This window comes from Leuresthes tenuis, unplaced genomic scaffold (genome assembly GCF_036924035.1).
Source record: "Leuresthes tenuis unplaced genomic scaffold, fLeuTen1.0.hap1 SCAF_9, whole genome shotgun sequence".
Classification (NCBI taxonomy): domain Eukaryota; kingdom Metazoa; phylum Chordata; class Actinopteri; order Atheriniformes; family Atherinopsidae; genus Leuresthes; species Leuresthes tenuis.
This window is the reverse complement of record NW_027325363.1, coordinates 7,813,382-7,837,101: the sequence shown is the minus strand read 5'-3', so window position 1 is coordinate 7,837,101 and position 23,720 is coordinate 7,813,382. Positions and strand designations below refer to the sequence as shown.

The following is a 23,720-nucleotide window of genomic DNA, read 5'->3' as shown; positions in this document are numbered from 1 at the left end:
CACTTATACTTAAAATCCACAATAATTAAAAAAACTATAATACATTCATTTTGCACTCCCATTATTGGATCCAACTTAAGATTTAAGTCCTTGCTTGAAATGGAAAATAACAGCTTTATATGGTTTACTTTGGTGATAATGAAATGCAGCATGGCTTTTTGCACTTTAGATGCAGTACACACTCTATCTCAATTAGTCACTTTCATGCATATTGACACACAGGCACAGGCACTGCATGAGCCACAAAGTGTGAACTTTGATGCTGAATAAGAATTGTCTCTATTTGCATCTTCCTAGAGGGCGCCTTTTAAGTGAAAATGAAATGCAACAGCAGTTTAAATGGAGTGAGCTTTTTAGATATAGTACAAAGACCAAAACACTTTGTTGACTGACTTACTAAAGATAGTGTGGTTTCTATGGTAACAAGAACTGACTTGTGTTTTTTTCCAGCACTTGAAGCTTGTCAACTTCAAGCTAAGAGAATGTGAGGCTTTATATCTGAGCAAACAGAGAATATATATAACTAAGTGTCAGTATCTTAGATAACCTGCTCTGTATTATATATGCTTATAGCGGCGATATTTTGGCTGGAATACTGTTCCTTTGGACAAGGCATATACAATTTTATGTACCTGAATACAGCTTTCACTGTATGTTTTCATGACCATCAGAAGTTACCAGTAAGATGACTGAATGTACAATCTATAAACAGTGAAAACAATGTTCACATATCTTCATGGTTTTATGCTCACATGCTTGTTGTCTGACTAGTTGTTTCACTGGCACCGGAGTTTTTTATTTTTTTACTTCTAATCACCAAGGCAGAGTCAGTTTATGCTGACTTGTGTCAGAGGGACAAAAATCCTGCACCTAAATAGTATTAATTCCGCTAATCAGAGAGGACAGCTGAGCTAAGTAATGGTTCTCCTAACAGTCCACACAGTCGAAGAGAAAAGGGAACATGTTGATGTTAAGTGGTGCATCTAGTGAACTTTGTCAGCAGGACAGTTGTAAACTATTTACTGAAATCTTTTCTCCAGTAAACACAGGAAAGGTTTAAAGACCAGTTTATGCAATATGTTAAACTATCTTCTTCCTTCCTCTGCCATGCTGTTAATGTTCACCCTGCATTATTTTAAAATCAAAGTATGTTGTGGACAAGACCAAGCAATGACAGAAACCCTTTGAATTACCATTTGGATTTATTTGATCACACATGAGTTCCAATACATATCACAAGTAGTAGAGTACTCAAATTTTTCTAAAAGGCCTATAAACCTGCTAAATATAACAGTGACACAAGAGCAAATGGGTTGGAAGTATTTGAGGACACAAATCCCATTGGGATTAGACAGTATGGTCTGTCTGTTCCTGTCTTAAAGTTAATATAACATTTTCCCTCACACTTTGTACATATTGGGGTAAAGGAGAAGTTGCCTCTAATTAGCTAGCCAGTGACTGCTCATTAAACAACTCCATTAATTGTCCAAATGGAATCTAAAATTATCTTAGGTATTGACTACAAATGTTTACACTCTGCGTTAATTGTCTCAATTAAACTGTTAAATCTTGTGTAATTCATTTTTGCCAAAAACAGCAGCAAATTAAGAGAAATACTACTGCGAAAAGCAGACACTTAAGGTTTTTATATCACAGCAAGATAGCACATTTGTGTGGAAGAGTACAGGAAAAGGCAGCAGGGTGTCTGAACTCTTTGGAAATAATTGCTCAAGGTAAAACATAAATAACTAACCTGACAATTCCCTGAGCACCAAGTGAGCACTATCCTCACTCTCAAGACAACATAAGATTATTACTATACCATTATATAATTGACAGGATGCAATATCAATTTAACAGAACATTAAGTTCAATTACTGTTTCTCATGACTGACTTTAATGTAATTAAACACATAGGATAGGTAGATGAATTAATGAAAGGTTTAAAAATTAAACCAAAAATGTTTCTCTATTATGGTTTTGATATTTTAATCACTGAAAACTCACTTAATTCTTATATTTTTTCTTTTTTTTCAGCCCATTGTTTGCTTCTTCAGACTGGATGGTGCAAGGAAGCTCCATCTCCTTAATGTCCATCTCAGCTGTCGATGAGACTGCCACATTTACTTTCTCAGTTTCAAGGTGGTCTTGGTTTTGTTTGCCAGATTTCACCATATCCTCCTCTGAAAATAAACAGGTTTCATCATCACACTTCTGAAAGTGGAGTTCCGGCTGTCTTTGAGGGGATCCTGCATTTGAGACTTCTTCTGAAATTTTGCTCTGAGACTTTTCCGTACTGGGCCAAACAACAGAACCATTTGCTGGCTTATCAAAGTGAACAGAGCGGGTGGTGTTAGCAGCTTCACTTTGCAGGGTGGCCGTGGTGATGACATCATATTTGTTTCGCTTTTGTTGGGTGTCATTAGCAGTGAATTTGGGATAATATTTGAATGAGTTTCCAGGATAAGCCAAGGTGGAGCTTGCAACTTGACCTGTTACTCCACAGTGAGGTTTGCCTTTCATCATTCCCAGAACTTCATAGCGGAAACTGGAGATATCTTGCTTGAGCTCCTGTTGATTTTGGAAAAAACAGAAGTTAAACAGCAGCACAGATGTCTTGGCTAAGAAAACTAAACTATGATGATTAAGATTTAAATGTTAGATCATTGCACACCACCTTGAAGTTTTCCTCCGTCAACCCTTCCTCTGTCTTGGCATCTCTGATCATTGCAGCCACATACCGCTTCACAAGATTCTTTAAAACTTCCTGAAATATATATATTGCACAGATTCAAATGTTAAAATGAAAATATATATATATATATTTTTTTTTAATCATCACAACACTTTAGTGCTTTATGGACAACAAACCTGATACTCATGGCTTGATCTGACATTTTCAGCTGCGCGTCTCTACAATTAAAGAAAAAGCACAAGTGACATGTTTTCTCATTTTTCAGTGTTATGGTGAAACTGACTGTTATTTCTCAACAGAAGGTCTTATGATACACAATAACATAGCCTAAGCAATTTATGAGAAGAAAAGGAAATCAAATTTATGTCTAATTCTTTTGAATTAAATTACTTTAAGGCATTTTAAAACTTATGGAATGCTGTGGTGACAAGTCAGATCAGAGCGAATCTCTGGGAAAATCCTTACCCCCAAAGTCTCAAAGGTTTCAAGTGTTTTATTGTTTGGTCTCTTGAACACATTTATCTTTATCCATCCAATTAGATAATAAACTGACTTTGGGCTGGGTATTATATTGAATGGAGATGGTAAAGTCCCCCCTTCTTCAAAATAGCTCATCCATAATTTTGTTCTTGCAAATTTCCACTCTATATCTGCATGGTCCTGAAAAGAAAAACAAATAATTAATTCAACTTTTTGTGAAAGCTATCTTAACAAATTACTGTTATAAATCTGTAAATAAAACAAAATTGGATTATCAACACCACTCACAGCTATGTGCTGGTAAGAGTTGTTCATCATTGCAATTAGCATGTTCAGAAGCACCACCAGGGAGATGATATTGTAAGTACCAAACATGGTGGAGCCTACAAACTCTGTAAAGTGATGGTGTGGCTTCACATTGGTGACATAGAGGGATATCAGACCAAATATAGACCAGAATAATGACTGCAGTGTCTCAAACAACCTGAAAAACAACGAAAAATCATGTGAATATGCTGAAAACCCATGGAATACAAATCTGGCAGGGACAATTAATCAAAAAGTTTTGACTTGCGTTGAAAAGGCATTGTTTTGATGATTGCATCGAATACCCTTGCAATTATTTTCACCATCTGTTGCATAGTAAAAGTAGAGCTGGTTTAGGCCATTGGCAAAAGCCAGCAGCACAAGACAGTAGATGAATAGGAACTTCAGGATATCCAGAAGCATGCGGCCCAGTGAAATCTGTAGAGGACCCAGGTGCGAGTTGGCAGTGAAGAGGCAGATTAGGCGCAAAGAGCTGAATATGTTGGCGATTGCAAACAACGCCTCTGCCACCAAAGTTGGGTGCCATGTTTCCCAGCTGTCTCTGGATTTGTACCCCCTGTACTGTTCAAAATAAGAACAATAAATATGCCATACAATAAAGTATAGTTTCAGATTTTGCAGCATCATTTGTACTTTATATAGTGATAAACTGTGATTAATTTATTATTTCTGAAACAGCACCTGAAGTATCAAGTGTTTTGGTAAATGTCTTGATATACATTACCTTTATGTATGCAACAAGCTTCAGAGAAATGGTTGCAAGATACAAGGAGTTCATTATGAAGTCCATTATGTTCCACCAGTCATCCATGTAGTCCTCAAAACCACTATCCCACATTTGTTTGATCTCAGTCCATATAAAACCTTGGAGAGATGAATAGATACCAATGGTAATGTGTCATTGCAGCATTGCAACTTGGGTATGGTTCCCCAGAATAAGAAAATTGACGACAGCAGCATACTGCATATTTACAAAAATGCATGCCAACAATAGAATAAACAACAGCCAGGGAGTATTTGTGTGAATTGTTACCAATCACCCAGGGGAGGATCATCCATTCCACAGCGGTGGGTGCTGGGCCCTGAAAGTCCTGGGCTCGACAGCTTGAGTCTGTAGAGTCAATATGCTGTGAGGCCAAGAAGAGCAGGAAGAGGAAGGTCAAGTAGGAAGTAGTGTGACAGATGAACTTGATGAAGGGCTTACGAATAAATAGTCCATAGCGGCTCTTAGGAGAGATCAAGTAGCAGATGGATAACAATGGAAAGAGGAAGCCAATAAAGATGCAGGTGACAAGCTTTCCTGCCCAGTGACGCCTCCTCCAGCCTGGAAATTCATCATACCACCGAGATGCCAGCAGCTGCTGGCAGTTAGGCTGAGCAACAAACTGAGGGAAAGACAGAGACAAAGATAGATCAGATATGTCAACTGAAATTAACCTCTTATCTGTTCTTTGTCTTCTAAATATGTTTGGAAAAGGACACATAACAAATAAGTTAAGCTTTTACCATCCATAACCCTGCAAACCGTCAGTGCAGTTATTTGCACAGTTGAATCAAGCTACACTTATAGCTCAATTTGACCAGTTTAGCAAGGGAGGGGAATGAAGTTATTGACTGAAATATGTCCATTTCTGTGATGCCATGGACACTGTGAGCAACATTTTGCTGCTTTAAAAGTTCTCTAAATGATTATCATACATGTAAGTACAGCTGAATTCACTCCACGGATGTTGTCGCTTAATTATTCCATTTTGCCAGATGATACTGTGATTATTCAATTTGGGATTTTTTTCAGAGCAGAGCAACAACCTGGAAATGTTTTAAGCAACTGCAAGTTGACACTTAATCTTAATGGGCTGATTTAGAGTCTGTGTAGTTCTTTGACTTAGGAAACATAAAAAATTGTGAATGAGAGCAGCTTTATTGGGAATTTGACTGCATTATTATGCACTTTAGTGTTTTAACAAAAATGATGCAAAGAGATTACACTTTGGAGCATGTATGGATAATTTTGGGACATTTAGGTCTAGCTGAGGGCACACATGCAGAGTGATTCATCTCCCAACACAATCTGGGTGTGTTCATTTCACTTTGCGAATCTCGATTTCCAATACAACATTCATTTCAAATGTCCAGTTTTGGTTGAACTAACACAATGATTTGTTTTTTTCTCATTTCATGTAAATAAGTCCAGTATAATAGTACATGCTACTACCCATATCCAATGCTAGCAAGCAAAATTTCAAAGATGACTCGTCTTTCTGGTGTACGCAGCAATGGCACTAAACTAATAGGTTATGATGGTCATATCATTTTTAGCATGCAACATTAAGCTTTATGACTTGTAGCAACACATGAGGTATGACTCATAAGAAACAGGAATCAGATCAGGAACATATCTTGTGGCATCCTTGCAAGACATTAGTTTTAAGAAGTGAACCCTCTCAGAAGTAACTGTCAAATCTGTTTCCCACGCTCATTTTCTTTGCCCTCTGAAATTTGATATAGGCATCTGATGGACATTTGCACATGGAGCTGGATGTTAATTTCAGTCTAACAACTTTATGGCCAAATGGATCCCCATAATGGTTCTCAAGTATGTAGCATTAAATCATGGGTGATGAGGTCATACATCAGAATCTAAAAAATGTTTTGGCTTTCCTTGTAAGATATTTACAAGCCATCTAGGTGGCATCTAGAAGAAACATGTTTTCTCTAGGTAGCCTTTTGAAGGTGAAAAACAACATGAACCTCAAATTTCCACACCACAGTTCCCTTGTATCAATTTTGTCCTGAGTAGGGATGTGAAATCGGCCCTGTCTTCAGATCATTCGATCGTGGCCACTGTCGATCTCTGATAGGCGATCCAATCGCTTGAGAGGGCGGGCGCAGCTACGTCAGCTAAAAAAAAAAACTTTACCTGACCCCAGAAAGATAATATAACACACAGGACGTGGCGCAGAGAAAAATGTTAGGTAAGCAAGCAAGAAGACGAAGAACAGAGGAGACAAAGAGAGCCTGCGTTTGCGGCGCGCACCTCCGATAAAAAGTGAGAAGGAAAAAAGATGCAACAGGGTGTAATTAAGAGTTTAATATTCACGCCTCAGTTGCACAGATCAAAGGGCTCTGTATGCGGGCACGTTGCTCCATGGGGAACATTTTAAGTACACAGTAAAGCGCAGGTTGTAGAGATTTTTTCTTTAACATCTTATGACATTAAATTAATTCAAGATCACCTTAAAGATCGCCATTTGAAAAAAAGATACTCCCTCCGATCGAAAATCCCTCCATCCCTAGTCCTGCGGCACATTTATCAAGACAAGACACTCTACAGTTTAAATGAAGCGAACCCATATTTAATCATTTAATCTTAAGGTTCACAAAAAATATCACCACTGTGTTGGCAACGCCAGGAAGTCAGACTACGCTCCATTCAAAGACTCAATCATCAAATGTCATGCTACAACCAATTCAATTTTCCAGTCAGCTAAATAAATATGAACCTCATGTACGAATGAGAAAAAAAGTCAGGATGTTCAGTAGTCTTTTAATGATCTTAAAACAGTCACAAGACATCCCTTCCAAGTCTTTGCTTAATGCATTTAAAAAGGAAAATAAAATCTGTGCTACTGAAACCAAAACTGTTTCCCATTCCCAAAACTTTCCTAAATAAAGAATATAATTTTTATTGTGTATTATAATGCTTAACCATGACGTTTTCCTGACCTTAACCAAGTACCTTTTAATGTCTAATGTCTAATGTCAGGATGCAGGATGTGGTCTTCATGATAATTAAGAAACAGGAGGTTAAAACAATTATCTTGTCTGGGTGTTAATTAAGAGACAAATAGTTTAAAACAATTAGCGTGGGTGATACAAATGGTTAATGCAGATTGGAGAGTCTGTTAGTTCTGAGACATCACAAAATAAAGTAGAGCTACCATCTCAAACAGCGGTTTTAAAGTGTTATAAATGTCCCCTGTCAAGTGCAATAATAAAAGGTAAATTTTTTTTTTTAAATAATGTTTGAATGCATAATGCTCTTGAACATGACTTCAGGATAAGACTAAGCAAAATATTTTTAAAACAAAATCGTATGTATAACAAAGTAATGCCTCTTAATCATGTCTTATGACCATCAGAAGGGTTGTTTATTCAGATTTTTCAGGAAGTTGAGGGGTAAGAAACATTTCTAGGCTGCAGTGTTTGGGCAGCGGTTATTAATACCAGCCAATCAGAGCATGTAGGTGTTAAAAAACTAAAAAAGATGTGCCACAAACATCAACAGGCTAATTTGGCAGAACAAGAACTCCAGTGATGTGTGGTTTTGTGTAGAGTATGAGCATGTTTATTTGTACTTTAAAGAGAAGCCAGTGTGACAAAATCAGCAAATAAGGCCTCATTTATTATTTCTTTTTTCCCTGGCTCACTTGAATACTACTGAACCCGTGACAAGTTTCAGTTGCTCTCATGTTAAGTTTCTATAATAAATGAAAATTGTAGCTAAGTAGCTTTTACAGTTACCCAGCTTTTCAATTGCATTTCCATTGCAACTCATCTTTATCCAAATGACTTTAGTTTGTATGGGGCAAATGTAATGAACTGTCCAAATTAATAAGTGGAATACAAAAATATTATCATTATTTTTTTGTACTATATGACTACCATGTGCATGAAGAAGAATAACCATATAAATAATTCAAATAATAGCTATAATGGTTTACACAATGAGGCAGGTAAATTATATTAGGCAAGTCACCCACTTTTAAAGTTTTACTTCAATCTATGTAGCTCAAAAGAATCAATAAAGAAGATAAGTAGCAAGCTTGCCTGAGGCGCCACTGTAAAATCTTTTCCACAGAGGCCCATTGTGGCACATGGACTTGCTGACAGTCACATTTATGTTTCAATCTCACATTGCACAATGTGTTGTCAAAATCTAACAGTAAGCCACAACATAGCATAAATTCTTACAGTTGATACTAAATTTGAATGGAAACAAGGATTGTGAGCCACTGCTGCATATGGTATGCAACTTTTATGGGGTTACAAATAAAGAAATACAACATTAAAAACTAAATAACCCCTACACTTATATCAGCTAAGTTTGTTATGTAGTAAATTTAGGTTAAAGATTATAGTCATATTGTGCAGTATTAAGGAAACTTTCAGATCATTGATAGATGAGCTGAATATTATTGGGACATCTTTGGTTTTTGCATACAGCACATTTTAACTTTAAGGGGAGCAGTGACATCCCCTGGCAGGACATTGCCCTCACCACATGCTGCCAGAGCAACATCAGTGTGTCTTGAAACTGTACTGCTGTGATGGAACACAAAAGATTTTCCTTCATTTAGGTGTTCAGATGTTGATGGTGAGGATCACTGCCTTACACATCAGTTCAACATAATGATTTAAATGGAATTGGATCTGGTGACGACACATGATTCACATCATTACCATACACATCATAAAACCTTATGCCCCACAGATGGAGGCATGGTCATCCATGAAAACGCCATTGCCATGAAAGTAGAACATTTTCATCAGTGGAAAAGGGTGATTACTTTGAACAACCTTGTCATGCACCACAGTCACTTCAGAGATAAAGCATTAAGTCCAGAATCAGTCTGCTGATGTACACCTCACAGGTTCTTGCACACTGGTTATAATATGTTGACAAATACCTTATCTTCATCATATCACTTTCTACCATTTCTGTTCAGGCCAGTGCCTATGGCTATAACACTACTAAATTCCTGAAGTGAAATTTACTTTGTAATGGGGCCTTAACACACAGTTACCCCACCCAGTAATTTATCCCTTAATGTAACTGTTTACTGTAGATAAACTGTGCCTGCTGAAAGTCTGATTACACCGTGCATTAACATTTTGAATCCCCTGAGAATGAGTTCTTCCGATTTTTGTCCTATATTGCAATAATGAAACTGAAGTGGCATCAACAGACACATAAAGTGTTTACAGAGAAGTTCTAGATCATAGAGGAATCTCTGCTTCAGTGGAACATTGGATGGAGACAAATGCTGAAGAAGTGTTGAAGCTGGTTAAAACTAACAAAACTTAACTGTTGCCACAAATGAAGCATTATCTATTTAGGCATTCATTTATTAATCAGCAGAGGGAACAGTGTAGAGATTAACTACTCAGATAAGACCTTTTTGTTTCCAGGCTAAGATTTCTTTTCATTTATTCTTTTTAGTGCATAGACAAGGGAAGACGTGCAGATTGCTGCCACCTGACCCCTTGCTGTACTTGAAGCACTGAGAAGGAATATGAATAGTAAGAGTTATGAAAGATGCACTGATTCATGAAAAATGGAAACCACTGAGGAGACAGAGACAAACTATTTACTAAACTGACTAAAACAAACTAAACATATTTTTCCTGGGTTTCTGCATGAACCATGACAAAAATAAATGCATCTAAGAAAAAAAAGTATACAGTCAGTATTTTAGAAAAGGCACCAAGAATTCACAAATCCAAGTTTTCATCTCATGTCTTGTTAAGAGCAGCCAAGGTTTGAGTGTGAACTGTGATGTCACAGTGAAAGCCTGTCTGCTTTTGTAGCTCTGTGTATGTACTCTTATCTTGTGCACACAAGTACAATAACTAAAGATGTGAGCAAAATGTTTAATTACTTACTTTATCTTGTGGCTTTAAAATATTATGTGTTGCCCTTTCAGGCTCTGTGCCTCTCCTCTTACTATTTAGAGGCAAAATTAAAATCCACTGGGCCTGCACAGCATTGTGTTTTCATGGCACAGGAGCATGGTTGGACATTAATACTTTAATTGTGCCATGTATTCTGCTTTCAGTGTGTTTCTTAACACACTCATTCACGTTTTTTTGTTAATTTTCTCCCCCATCTCAGATTTACTGTGTCACTGCCACTGTACAATCACAATTTAATTTTTACAAATTACAAAATCTAGTTTTATTTCACAACAAATTACACAAAACAGTCAGTGGATGCATACATCAAAGCAGACTTTAAAGACAGTAAAAGGCTTTCTCCCTAATTAAAATATTATGAGTTGGTATTCGAAGGAAATGGCCATTACTTCTTCCTTCGTTATCCCTAATTATCTAATCATCATGGGACTGTCTAAGAGGTCTACTGTAATGTGCTGCTAAAAGCCAGCCTGGCAATTACATGTTGTTGTGGAGTCCCAAAGGATGTCTCCACCCATCTAGCCATTTACAGCTCATTTTTGCACTTTTCTCGTCATTCAGTTCATGTTGTTCATATCATGTAATATTAATTCTTCTTGTTCTTCTTCAATTGTAACATGACCCTGTCCTTTTACAGGTGCTTTTTTACAGAGTACAGGTAGACTGCTACCTCGACAAATTGTGTTATTTTATTTACTGCTGTACCACTGTTGTCTTGAACTTGTTACGATTAAAGCTGTACAGCTACAGGCTAAAGCTTTCATAATCAATAAAGAGCTTACCTCTTTCTGGCAATATTTGATAGCTAGCTTCAGCCGAGCCAGATCATTAGTGTTCTCATCAAGCAGAGGGTTGATGTCATCACGGTAGTTGAGGATTATTTCGAGTTCTTTAGAGCTTCGGGTCTGGTCCAACAGGTCCTTTGCAAATTGTTTACACATATGGGACAGCTCCTCATACTCTGACATGAATTCATTCTCCACTGTGCTGAGCTCCTTCAGCTCCCAACTGAGTTGAAAAGCTGTGAGGAAAGGATCCTCACTGGAGAGGGCAATGAGAGACGGACTGGCAAGGGCCTTGTAGATGTTAAGACGAGAGCGTGAGTGACGCAGACTGTCCACATCTGAACTGGACACACACTCCACACAGTTGCAACGCACAGCATGTGGCTGGGGTATGGAAACACCTCGCTGCAGAAGAAGTTTGATGACCTCATAGTTGTTGGTGTGAGCTGCAAGAATGATTGGAGTAATGTCTGGTGTGAAGTCTGAAAACTGTTTGTCCAGTAGAATTGGTGGGACCTTATCAGTGAGGCAAAAAGGGAGAACACAAATTAATAGACTTGAAACTGAAAACATTTACAATGTACAAGTACTTTATCTGATAGTTTACAAAAGAGCATTGCTTTTAAACTCCTTACGGGAACTTATTCAACTGTTTGAATGGCTCTAATTTAATCCGTCTTCTGACTCTGACATCTTCACTAACATCAAGCACACAACTAATGGCTTGTGGTTCAATTGGCCTCAGAATATCTCTCTGGTTTGAAGCAATACTGTTGTTTTTCACTTCTGTTTGCATAATACCCCAAGTCATTTACAGGGAGACCAAGCTGCTTAAAAACATTATTTAACCAGAGTCTTTGTCAGAGAGTGTGGAAAACGAATTCTTGCTAAAAACCAGAAAAACCCATCAGTTCAGCATCTGCTAAAAAGAAAATTATTAAACACAAAATAATTTAATATCCTCTTCTCTACCCTTTTTCCCCCTAAAAATGCTTTTGTTGAAGTCAAGTTAGAAAAATCTGGTGTAAAATTGACTTAAATGGCTCATGATGTCCTTATAGTTTAATACTTGCTGTCTATTTAGTGCTGTGGTTAATGAAAAAATCTAATTTCTAAATTGTTTTTGCTCTAAACTCTGGAGTTTAGGAGTCCAGGGAAGCAGGATGGCATCTGGAAAGGTTACCAGCAACATCACTAGAATCACATGAGCAATTACATTCTGTTGATAGGGAAATAGCTTTATACAGCTCTGGAAATGAATTACTAAAACATACTTACAGTATCTGTTGATATTATACTAATATACTACACATGTTTTTATTTTCCTGTCATTGACTTAATTGCATTTACATTTAGTTCAAAGAAAAATTGAATGAGGACTGAGACAGACTTTTCCCAAGATGTATCCATGCTTCATAATGTTATTATCTCTGCAAATGTTTCTGTAGTGTAATCTAGAGGCAGAAATCACATGAGATATATTTGTGTGTGATATCCTGCTTCTGTTCTGTTACCTGTTTTTCCCCACGTGGCCTCTTGTGGTTGAGCAGCAGCTCCACAGCTCCCACCACTTCTTTACGGATAGCATGGAGCAGGGCATCACCTACATATACATTATAGCTGAGAAGCAGCTCTATGATCTCGAGATTCTCGTTTTCAATGGCAATGAGGAGTGCTGTGCGTCCCAGAGAATCAATGCAGTTGATGTTGATTCTGAAGTAGATCTCAGCCTCCTCCAAGGCTTGCTTTACACTTGCATAATCTCCTCTCTCAACAGCCCCAAGGTAGGCTTTCTCCAGAGAAGAGAGCTCAGCTTCTGCCCGCACTATTCGCAGGGGGATACGATCCCTGTATGAGGAGTTGTCAGTTTTCTTGTAATATAGCTGTGACATTGCTATTACAGTGTCTCAGTCCCAGCTGAGAATTGCTGGGAAATAAAAAAAAGAAAAGATACAGGGTCAAGTTTCAGCATTTCCTTTAAATCTCCAGACACACAGGAACAGCCATCAAGTCCATTCAAATAATATGATTTTAAAAAAGCAATACCAAAGTTGAAGAACAAACATATTATCATAAACAGTATGATAATACATGCATTTATTTTTGTACTTAAACATAATTTAGCTGTTGGTACGACTCCTGTGAACACCCAACACGTTAAACATATGCTGAAACGTGATTAAAAGTTGTTTTTTACTAATCTACCATTAGACAGTGTAATTTGACAATGAACAAAACACTAAACTTCACCGTTCTCCTGTTGCTCTCTGGTAGGGATTTACATGAATCGCTCGGCAGAGAATCATGCGCAGCGGCTGTCACAGAGGGAAGTTGCGAAGATCCTCTTTTCATCACAAAAATCCTCCTCAAAGACACTGTGACATATCGCGTCCCCAACCACTGACCAACCCTTTTACTGTAGTTACAGTCCAACAAATTTCCAAACTTACGCGTCGAGTCAAGTACTGTAAATTCAAGTGACACATCAGTCCGCCGTCGGACAAACTGAATAAACTGGCACCAACGCCCCTATTTTACTCGTGGGTTTGCTGTTCTAGGCTACCAACATGTGACCAATTACGATCCTTTTTTTTCTTTCTTTGTATTTTATGGAAAAGAATATATGAATGCTTTTATTGTTGTAAATTAGGTTTGATTCTATAATCTAGAGGGATGTTTCTTGAGCAAATATCTTTATTGAAGTGCCTTTTACATCGTTTAATATTGTCAAATATAAGCTATAATGTATTTAAGAGACTGAATTTTTTAGAATTTCACTAAGTAACAGGGTTTTGTTTTTTTTATGCACGACCATGGTTAGTGGGATATTTTCCACAATGGTGTCTCGGGGTAAATGTAAGCCAGTATCTTGTTTATTTTGAAGGTTGATAGAACAAATTTTGTCCACTATGGATTAGAAGAGAATTTACTAAATAAAAACGCTGTTTAGGTTTTATGGTTGCGTTGTAACGTCTGGAGTTTAGAAGTGAATTTTACAGCCTACACAAGTTTTACAGCTTACAACTTTTTTTTTCTCTATCACACACGATCACACACACTAAGGAAGGCATTGGAGAGGTGGATAAAGTTCTATCCCATGATGCAATGTGGGGAGCAGTTCCCAAGGACACTTTGACATGTGGTCCGGGAAAGCTTGGCAGACTACTGCCAATATTTTCTTTTCATTAATTTGTATTTCAGTAGGAGTATTTGTTGGTGACATCCCAAGGATCACCTGGATCTCCCTTTACCATTAGAGAACTACACAGAAAACATTGTGATAAATGAGCTAATGCAAAATACTCCCCAGTGCTCTGTCTTACTTGTTTTCTTGCCAGTACCGTGCTGTATCCTTGCTTCAGCCTCTCTAGAGATAAAATATCCTTGTGAACATTTATGTAGTGCCAAGAGAATACACAAATAAAAGACAAATATCCCAACGTCTTTGTTTCTGTGCTTCATAGCATGGTTGTGTGATAAAAACAGGCTATGCTATTCTGATGCAGCGGTGCAAGTGTGGGGTATTCACAGGAATACAGCATACACCCACTTATTTTCCAGCCAGAGTAGAATATACCCACTTCTAAATCCCTTCTGAAATGCCTACAATTCAGTACAGTACATTTTACAAGTTCATTTTCCTCCTTAAGAAAACAAAGTGGTAGTTGCCTTAATTGAATGGGATTAGTTGGGTTTTAGGAAAAAGACAGTTTACAAAAAAGACAACTGCACCTCTGACTTAGTGATAGAATTGTTGACCAAAGCCAAGTCAAAATGCACAGTTATGTATTTTCTCATCCAATAGTCTGTAGGCCAGCATTGACTTGAACTGTACCTACTGTGCAGTACTGATTGGTCTACAAACGTATTCAGTTATTAAACTACTGTGTACAGGTTACACATTTTGTGCGGCATCTCTGCTTAAATGGTAAGGTCAGAGCCATCGGTCACTGTTATTGTGCACTTAGTGGTTAGTTCATTCTGTACTTTAAGATGTGTGAGGCAAGGTATGACCTGACACGTCAAACCAATTGGTTTTCTTTTCATAGGGACACACTCACGTTTAATTTTAAATTTTAGTTTTACTTTTGTGCTACAGATCAGTGTAGTTAATTATTCATTAGAGATTCTTGCTGCAGGTAGCTTAAATTTGTTCTTTTTTTAGACTTTGTGAGAGCAGAAACACTTACCCATTCACTGTTTTTATACCAACTGGGTTGACTGGAAAAACAAATTCAAAAGGAGAGTTAATTGAGATTTTTAGCTGCTCCAACATGCACGAGGGAAAGTTAAACTATTAATGCTTGCATTTTTTAGATGCCTTTAGTACAGTCCTGCCAAATCACAAATTCATCGTCAATAAACTAAATCATTCAAACCCACAGTTTAATCCAGTGCAGTGATGTGGAGCACTTCAGAGAATGAGTACTGAGAGGGCACCGAGCTAATGATAAAGTTGTTGTGGACAGTACATTTGCCATAAGTGCACTTATCTAACAATGTTAAACATAAATCATATGGTATTTGCTGAAAACCACAGGGATGACACAAATATCAATGCATAGCAGATACTGAAGACAATATTACACACAGGAGCCTTGTTGACTGATATTTGACCAAATTATTTGATTTAGTTAGACCTAACTACAAAATTTGCCCTTTAGTTATGTCACATATTTCCCCAAGAAAAGCCCAGAATTAGATAAGTTCATTACAACAATTCCTCTCCTTTCACTATGTTGCCTTGAGTAGTTACAAGGGAGGTCTACGATGCCTAAAAAACTCTAATTGTTCTCCGTGCAGCATTTATGAGTCTCATCTTTGTGCTGTGGCATTTTGGTTTGTATATAAATATTGTAAATAATATGATAATAATAACGAGTCTAAGTTACCAAACTTAGTGTAAAAACTTCATGCACTGTAACAATACCCACCACGACTTCCATCATTTCAGAAATTACTTTTATACTGTGTTTGCTTTTTTTAAAAAATGTCACCCAATTACATCTCTGTGCTCCAGTGTAATATAAACAAAAGGTCCAACTTTGTGGATTCCAGAATTGTTCCCTACACCACATGTTTACCGTTTAATTTCGTTGCTGACTGAGGGTTGTACTCACTGTTGTACATTTACTGTTTAAATGTTTTGCCGACAGCTATCGACATTTGTGATAGCATTTCAGTGCTGTGAACAGGCAGTTTTGGTGCATGCTTTTTGCTGTTATAATTATACAGACATAAGATACCTCATACAATTCATCTTCAAAGAACCGGTAGGTCTCCATATATTCGGAGCTGTGATGTCTTCCTTTATCCACATTTATCCATATCCACACATGCTTATTATGGTGCTAACCTTTGTTTGCATCTAAAATCAAACGGTGTGAATGTGAATATGCAAATTTAAAAGGTTGCAGTTTACACAGGGTAATTAAACTGTTGAATTCACATGCACACACACACTGAGATACATATTCACATGGAAAAATTTGTCGGGTGAAAATAATACCAACTTAGCTGTCATGGTTAGTATGCTTTATGTATCGAAGTTTTGGTGTTTGAACCAAGCATTTTCCCAAAAAAAAGTTCAGCTTCTGTTACTTCATGGAAACCATAGGAGATGCTGCATTCCACAATTGCTCTTCTACTGCTCTAACCTCTGGCTGTTTCTGCCCTGTATCCACTAAAAAACCCAAATTGTGTCGATAATTAGAATTCTTGGTTATATTTGGATGGGAGGAGTGAACGAAGATGTCGTGTAAGATGTGTAACACCAGTCACCAGCACAAAAGTAAAATGAACGTTTCCAAACTTTATATATAGCCAGTGTATGAGTCTGCATAATGCACAATCCACTCTGTATTTGAGTTTGATAGAAAAATATCATTAGACCAATAACTCGTGACAAATTTAATTGCAGTTGTAGGCATAATCAGCCTAATGTATAAACTGTATATGATAAGACAATGTAAAAATCAATAATTTTTTATATATTTTGGTTTGATCACAGACCTTGTGTGTATATATGTGTGTTGTAGGCATTTGTGTTTAGAGCAAATAAACATTTTAATTCTTCTAATAATAATAACTGACTTTCTTCAGTAGTTGGCATTGTACTTTAACTGTTGTGAGACAGTGGGTTTCATCAAATACTTCATATTCTATTTTTCTTCCGTCCGCATTCAGAATGTCCTACTTTTCTTTGCTGTCACTGCAATTGAGGAGTTAGAAATATGTGTGTCTGTGTGTGTTTTGTATGATATTAGCATATACTGTGTGAGTGAACATAGTATATGATAAATCTTGCTTCTTTAGAATTGAACAGATTCTCTCATACAGTAGACAGATGGCTCCAAAAGGTTCAAATTAGTCAAAAATGCACAGCAAAATCATTTTAAAGCACAGCTCAATCATTCCATTTGAGTGATTTAAGAAGAGTTGTTGCAGATGCGACAGTGAAGACAGCCACTGATAAGAACTGAACTGAAGCACATAGACAATGTGTCATTTTTGCTCCAAATAAGAATTTGTAGATAGGCATCAAGAATACACAAGTCCTCCCAATTCTGCAGTCATGTATCAGTTTTAAGAGGTGCACATAAAGTTGATATGGTTGTGTCAATTATCTCCATAATATCGATTGCTCTATCTTTAGTGGTTTTAAGCTTTTTATCTTTCATTTTTTTTAGACATTTATTTAATCAGCTATTTATTTTAATTTTAATTTTTTTTCAAGTTTCTGACTAAGTTTTGGTCCAGAGGAGCACAGAGATATGTACATACAGGAATGCTAAAAGCTCTGATGTGGTTGCATTTTGAAGATTACCTGTTTATTTAAAGACACATCCTTTTCCTACTTGTATTCCCTACCATAACATTGTCACGTAACTTTGATGTCACAATGTATGATCAACTAATGTGCATTGTTGTTATTTTCAATGTCTTTTGATAAGAGAGTCATTGATGGAGATAGCTGGCATAAATTTGACTAGTTATGATTTTTTTTTAGTTTGCAAAATCTGTATTAGAAAAGCTGCAATAATAGGAGCAGATGTTTCATTGATTCTCAGCTGTAGGAAACACACAGAGGTTCAGTTTTTAAAAATTCAAAGGTGTTAATTATTGGTGATTTTATCTCATCATTCATAGCAACAGCAGTTGAACACTCAGTTAAGCACTAAACTAATTTGCCACTAGATGGCACAAAGAGATTTCCATCCATCCATTTTCTAAACCCACTTAATCCAATCTTAGGGTCGCGGTGGGGGGTGGGGGTGTAGCCTATCCCAGCTGTCATTGGACAAGAGGCAGGATACACCCTGGACAGGTTGCCAGTCCGTCACAGGGCCACACAGAGACAAACAATCACACATGTTCACACTCACTCCTGGGGACAATTTTGAGACAATTAACCTAACATGCATGTTTTTGGACAGTGGAAGGAAGCCGGAGAACCTGGAGAGAACCCATGCAGACGGTCGCTAACCACCACACCACCGTGCGGCACACAAAGACATTTTCCTCTTTGATAAATTCTGCTGAGACTCACTTCATGCAAATACTTTAAGCCAATGAGACAACTAATAGCATTCATTATTATCTGCCTTGTCTGCTAAATGGATGTATCCACAGCTGGGACATTATAAAAATCCATCACAACTCCCTCTGTTAGAAAAAGTCAATAGATAAATAAAAAATCTTTATCTTAGAAGATTTTCCAATTAGAAAATGACAATGAAACTTATCAACATGCTCCTACATTATGTTTGGGGAATGTAAGAAAATCTGGGACAAAAGTCTGTTTACCAAAGATTTGACCCAGTTACTAGCATGGTGATTGTTTTTTTTTCTAACTTGTTTATCTTAAGAAGTAAATGACTCACTTTCTTGTACCAGCGCTTGGGATTTGTGACTTTCATGTGCATATAATAAATAATAAAATCTCCAATATACTCAAGATGTGCACGTTCTCTGTGCCAAACTTACACTGCTAAGGCAAAGATCTAATCTTGAGATTTGAACAAAAACAAAGGCTAAACCCTTTCAAACGAGTCTATTCCTAATTTCTAACAGGCTTTATTGATAATCTTCTAAATCTAATCTTTGCTTCAAAAGAATTGATATTCAGTTTGTATAAGCTAATGACAAATATGTAATGTGCATATACATGTAAATACACACGTAAATACATAGGATAAAGATGCAGTGTCACTGTATGTCAAATCAACAAATCAGTGCCCTTTTAAAAATTAGCAATAAGCATTACACATCCTTGGTTTGACTTCACAAGAATTTATTGACCTTTGCTGTGCTTGTGGCTGTAGAACTTATTTGACAATGCAGTCCAGCTCTCTGTCAATTAGATGTAGTGTGTATCAGTCAGGTTTCAACCCTTTTTCTAAAAATAGGAATTGATGCAATGGTCAAGCCAGCAGGAGAGGTTCAAAGCTGTTAGATAAGAAGTGGAAGTAATTAGGCCTGCCAGTGTTAAGAGTCTTAAAGTGGTGAAGAACACATTCACTGAATGCAAAGTCTGACTGACCCGAATTTTATGGTAGCACTATTTCCACATCCTTTGTGCCAGATCTGACTGACAAGAAGAAATTAACTTTTTATTACGAGTCATTTAGAAATTATATGACTATGGAGTTTCCTATAGTGACTATTTCAGACATTGTCAATGTGTTAGACTATTATGTTATGAGTTGTATAATCAGTTTTTTCCATTTGCTGCATTTTAAATAGTCACATGAAATGGCAAATTCATGATTCTTTCTCAGTATTATTGTTTTTATCACAATTTTTTTTGTTTTTAGTCTCATAGCACTTATTAGCTTTAGCCATAATAAGCTGCTGATGCAAAATGGACACAAACACTAACATTAAACTAGTTTTCATCACGGCAGATGTAATGTGATGATGCTGTCTCCTGGCATTGGAACTTCAGTGCCTGGTAAATGTACTGTATTCACATGTAAAGATAAATGTAAAGATTTTTTAATTTTGTGTGTGCTAAATGTATGTATTTGAATAGTCAATGTTTATTAAAAAATTTAGATTTTTCTACATGAAGAGGTGATGAGGGATGGCGGCTATTGGTTTTGTTTATGTTAGCTCAATAAGATCAAGTTTGTCAGATTTTGTGCTATTGCTTATTAGAGCTGTCAGCAGGGCTGTGTGTGTGTGTGAGTGTGTGTGTGTGTGTGTGTGTGTGTGTGTGGGTATGGGTGTGTGTGTGTGCGTATGTGTTGCTGGCAGTCAGCGGGTTAAAAATCACGCTGAAGTCTCATAGCTAAACTCACATAGCGGAAAGCATAGAAAGCACCTTGTTACAACAGTTAACTTAACAGATGACAACTGGCTTTGACAACTAGGGGCTAATGGAAAGATTAAGTCAATTACAGCTTAGCAGGGGGGGCTCAGAAATATTTGAGACATTCCCTCAGAATGTTCGAACAACAGGCATCCACAGGTGTGCTGGCTCTCTGTGACAGTCAATGTCAGCATGTAAGGATAGAATACAAAAATGTAATGAGCTATATTTATACACTAATGATAAAAATAGATCAATCTTGGTGATAATAGCAATGACAGAAGTTGAGTGAAGTCCGACTGAAATCATTATTAATCTCACTTGTACAGTTGTTTGCTGCTGTTTCATGAGCAATTAATACACTCTTTTCCCTGATATCCAGCATTGCTGCAAATGGTAAACATTCAGTAAAGTAAGGAAACGAGTTCTAGAAAAGTTTCAAGTCTACCTTACAAACAGGTTGAGGATAATTTGGGATTCAGATCATTTTTATATGTGATTATTTTTTCAGGACGTCTCATCTGAGTGCACAAGGTCACATGACAGGATTTTTACCTTTCTTTTAACAATCACATGGAAATCCAATTATTTTTTTTGGGTTTCTGCTGATGACATTAAAATGTGCAAATGTCACACCGTGATTCCCACCAGGTGAATACGCTTTTTCTTTCTTGTTAAGCAGAAAAATGAGTTCAGTCCACAGGGTGGGCATACATGTTAAGTGCCTCTTAGTCTGAAAACTCATCAGGAGTAGGAAGGCCTGCGGGGTATCCGGCAGCAATCCAATTAAATGATGCAACCTTTGACCTGTAGGTGACCACATCCCCACCGGAAGCCCATGATTATGAGTTTAAAAACAAGCCTTAGCTTGTGTTCTCAACTGGCACTGTACCAGTCATATGTATCAGACTACAATGAAAGCAGTTTTGACAGAGCTCTGATGCCCCTGCAGTTGCATTGGCACTGTTGTACTGCAGACAGTTTCAGGCAGAGCATTACACATGACACTTTATCAAAAACTTTGTCTATCAAGGAGTGCAACAAGAGCATTTAGTGAATAATTACTGAGACAGAGACAGGTATTTTTGTTTTAACTGTTTATGTTATTAATATCTTTAAACTTTTGGGGGAAGGGTAGTTTATGAAAAAAATATATGCATTTTATGTTTTTCCTTTATCTAAAAAACATTCATAAACTTACCATTCTACATAACAACTCAACTGAGTCAATTACAACACAACTACTCATAGTCTATGCGCTGCTTGTGACATTATTATCTCATCAGATACCATAAGATTTGCCAACTAGATTAAAAAGAGATATAATGGTTAATTTAGGACCAGAGAAAGAACAAATACTTATGAAATGGCCCCATATGCAGCTCAGACTCTTTAAGTCTTATGCTGAAAACAGCATAACACACATGCATACAGAGTGTGATATCTGATATTAGATAGGATGGTCTCTTCTTGCCTTCAGCTACTCTTTCACCTCACTCTTTACTGAGTTCTCTGAAACTTTCCTGACCTTCCATTTCCCTCTGACCATATGCTGTCAGACTTTCTCAACAGTTGCCTATACACCTGCTTCCATCTTCCATTAGCCATATTTGGCTTATTCCATGCCAGATTGCCTATTATCTATTGTTTGCCAACATTTAGTCCCTACTCTCTGGATGTGTGTCTCTTCTTTGTACAGTTTTATCTGTTGGGTTTCTCATTGTGGCAGCAGTGAAATGCTCCCTTAGCATTGACTAAGCTACACTATACACAACTGTTCCTGTTTGTTTATATCTGTTGCCTTGTACTTCTGACAACTGAGAGATCCAACATTGTAGTCACTGTTCATGGCATGAGCAAAAGGAGGGAAAGGCAGGGGAAACAAATGATGACATTAGAATAGATAAACAAAAGGTGCCACCAAGTCAGGAATACCAAAGTGCTAAACTGAAAACTCAAGAGAAAACACAGGACTGACTGACTGATAAGAGAAAGCTATGATGATGATCTCTCACTGAAAAGAGAAAAACCTGAAGAACATATTCTAAAGCAATCATTAACAGAAAACCATGAGTGTGATACAGGAAATTAATGGACCAGAATTTACTTAAGACCAACTCTTCAAATTAAATTAATAAACTAATGTGTAACAGCTTATATTGATTAGAATCAATTTTATTAATAAATGTCATGTCATAATGACATATGTAAACACTGCTGCAGGCATTTAAGTTCTAATGAGGTAACACAAACAAATACCATGCAGCAGACCTAAATGTTAAAAAAGACTTCTGTTGATACACCTAACTTGTTTTGTAAGCTGTGTGATTTCGCTGGTCATATGTCATTCTCTTTATATATAGGTCCACATTTGCTTGGGGAATTTAAGAGTGCACAAATATAGAATATAATTTAACTTGACTGGTTTGGCTACCAGTCAGCTGTGTGTTGTGGTTCTATAGGTTACGCAATTTACTTTAGTAGAAAAAGATGTCAGAGAAGTTTCTGCAATCATTTTAGAACAGCACCTCAGCTTGGAAGAAATATGTGTGACAGATATAAGATGAGCAAAAATAACCTGAATAAGATCAGTGAGCCAAAGGTTGTATTGTCTCTTGGGAATATAACCAGTTGCAAAAATAGTCCTGATAAGTCCAAGTAATTGTTAGAGTGGAGTCATCACTGAGACACAGATACCCCATGTGACAGTGAACAAATAGAGCAAACTGAGACAATATTGTTAAAGACAAGATACAGTGCACCTTTGAACTATGAATACTATGAATTTGCACTGATTTGACTTTCTGTCTTGAGTCATAATTCACCCAAAGATTATATCTCATTTAAAATTTTCCACAAGTCCAAATTCTGACTTTTTTCTAACCACATTGTCATGGTGCCTAAAAAACAACATATATTTCTGAAATGTGTCATGTTTGCAGAGAAACAAAAATTATTATTAACAAAAGCACCATATAGATACAAAATAGGACAGTGCAGAGTTAGTTTGGCTGCAGATTTGAGCTCAGACTGAACACACAGATGGTCCGTTCTGCAGCTCCTCATTATCTAAGCATCGGGTCAGCTTGATGTCACCTCTTCGAGCTCAAGTTGCCTTACATGATGCACATCTCTGTTAACAGGGTTATAATAACATTGGTGCCACTGACAGGAGAGAATGCAAGTCCTTCAGTGTTTGGTCTGTTCTTGTGTGTAGTGGTGGGGGGGCATTCAGCTGTGGGGAAAGTGACACTTGGAAACAAATGGAAACAACAAGCAAAACTGATATTTATGGATTTCCAAAGTCAAAGTATCTTTATATTGCTTACGTCCAAGCAGACTATTTCTTTGTACAGCTGGTAAAACGTATTGGGAGCTCTCATAACAGTCGTCACAAATCAAAACACACCAGTTTTTGAGAACC

At 37.1% G+C, this 23,720-nt stretch overlaps 1 protein-coding gene across 1 annotated transcript; it reads right to left on the bottom strand.

Annotated features, from left to right (window-relative positions):
* Positions 1–1,588: 1,588 nt before the first annotated feature.
* Positions 1,589–13,395, bottom strand: trpc4b (transient receptor potential cation channel, subfamily C, member 4b). The gene is made up of 11 exons (XM_072392125.1): positions 13,234–13,395; positions 12,498–12,910; positions 10,981–11,499; positions 4,536–4,887; positions 4,227–4,366; positions 3,750–4,063; positions 3,464–3,659; positions 3,161–3,355; positions 2,872–2,913; positions 2,678–2,767; positions 1,589–2,571 (listed from the first exon to the last, which is right to left on the bottom strand). The coding sequence occupies exons 2-11, from the start codon at positions 12,873–12,875 to the stop codon at positions 2,008–2,010; spliced, it is 2,790 nt and encodes a 929-aa protein (XP_072248226.1). The 5' UTR covers positions 12,876–12,910; positions 13,234–13,395; the 3' UTR covers positions 1,589–2,007.
* Positions 13,396–23,720: the final 10,325 nt, after the last annotated feature.

Bases quoted from the DNA above. Each gene is read 5' to 3' on its own strand.
- trpc4b (XM_072392125.1), bottom strand. From the start codon at position 12,875: ATGTCACAGCTATATTACAAGAAAACTGACAACTCCTCATACAGGGAT. The intron at 3,356-3,463 runs GTGAGTGGTGTT...TTTTCTTTTCAG, and splicing joins ACTCTTACCAGCACATAGCT to GACCATGCAGATATAGAGTG. The intron at 2,572-2,677 runs GTGGTGTGCAAT...CAAAATCAACAG, and splicing joins TGACGGAGGAAAACTTCAAG to GAGCTCAAGCAAGATATCTC.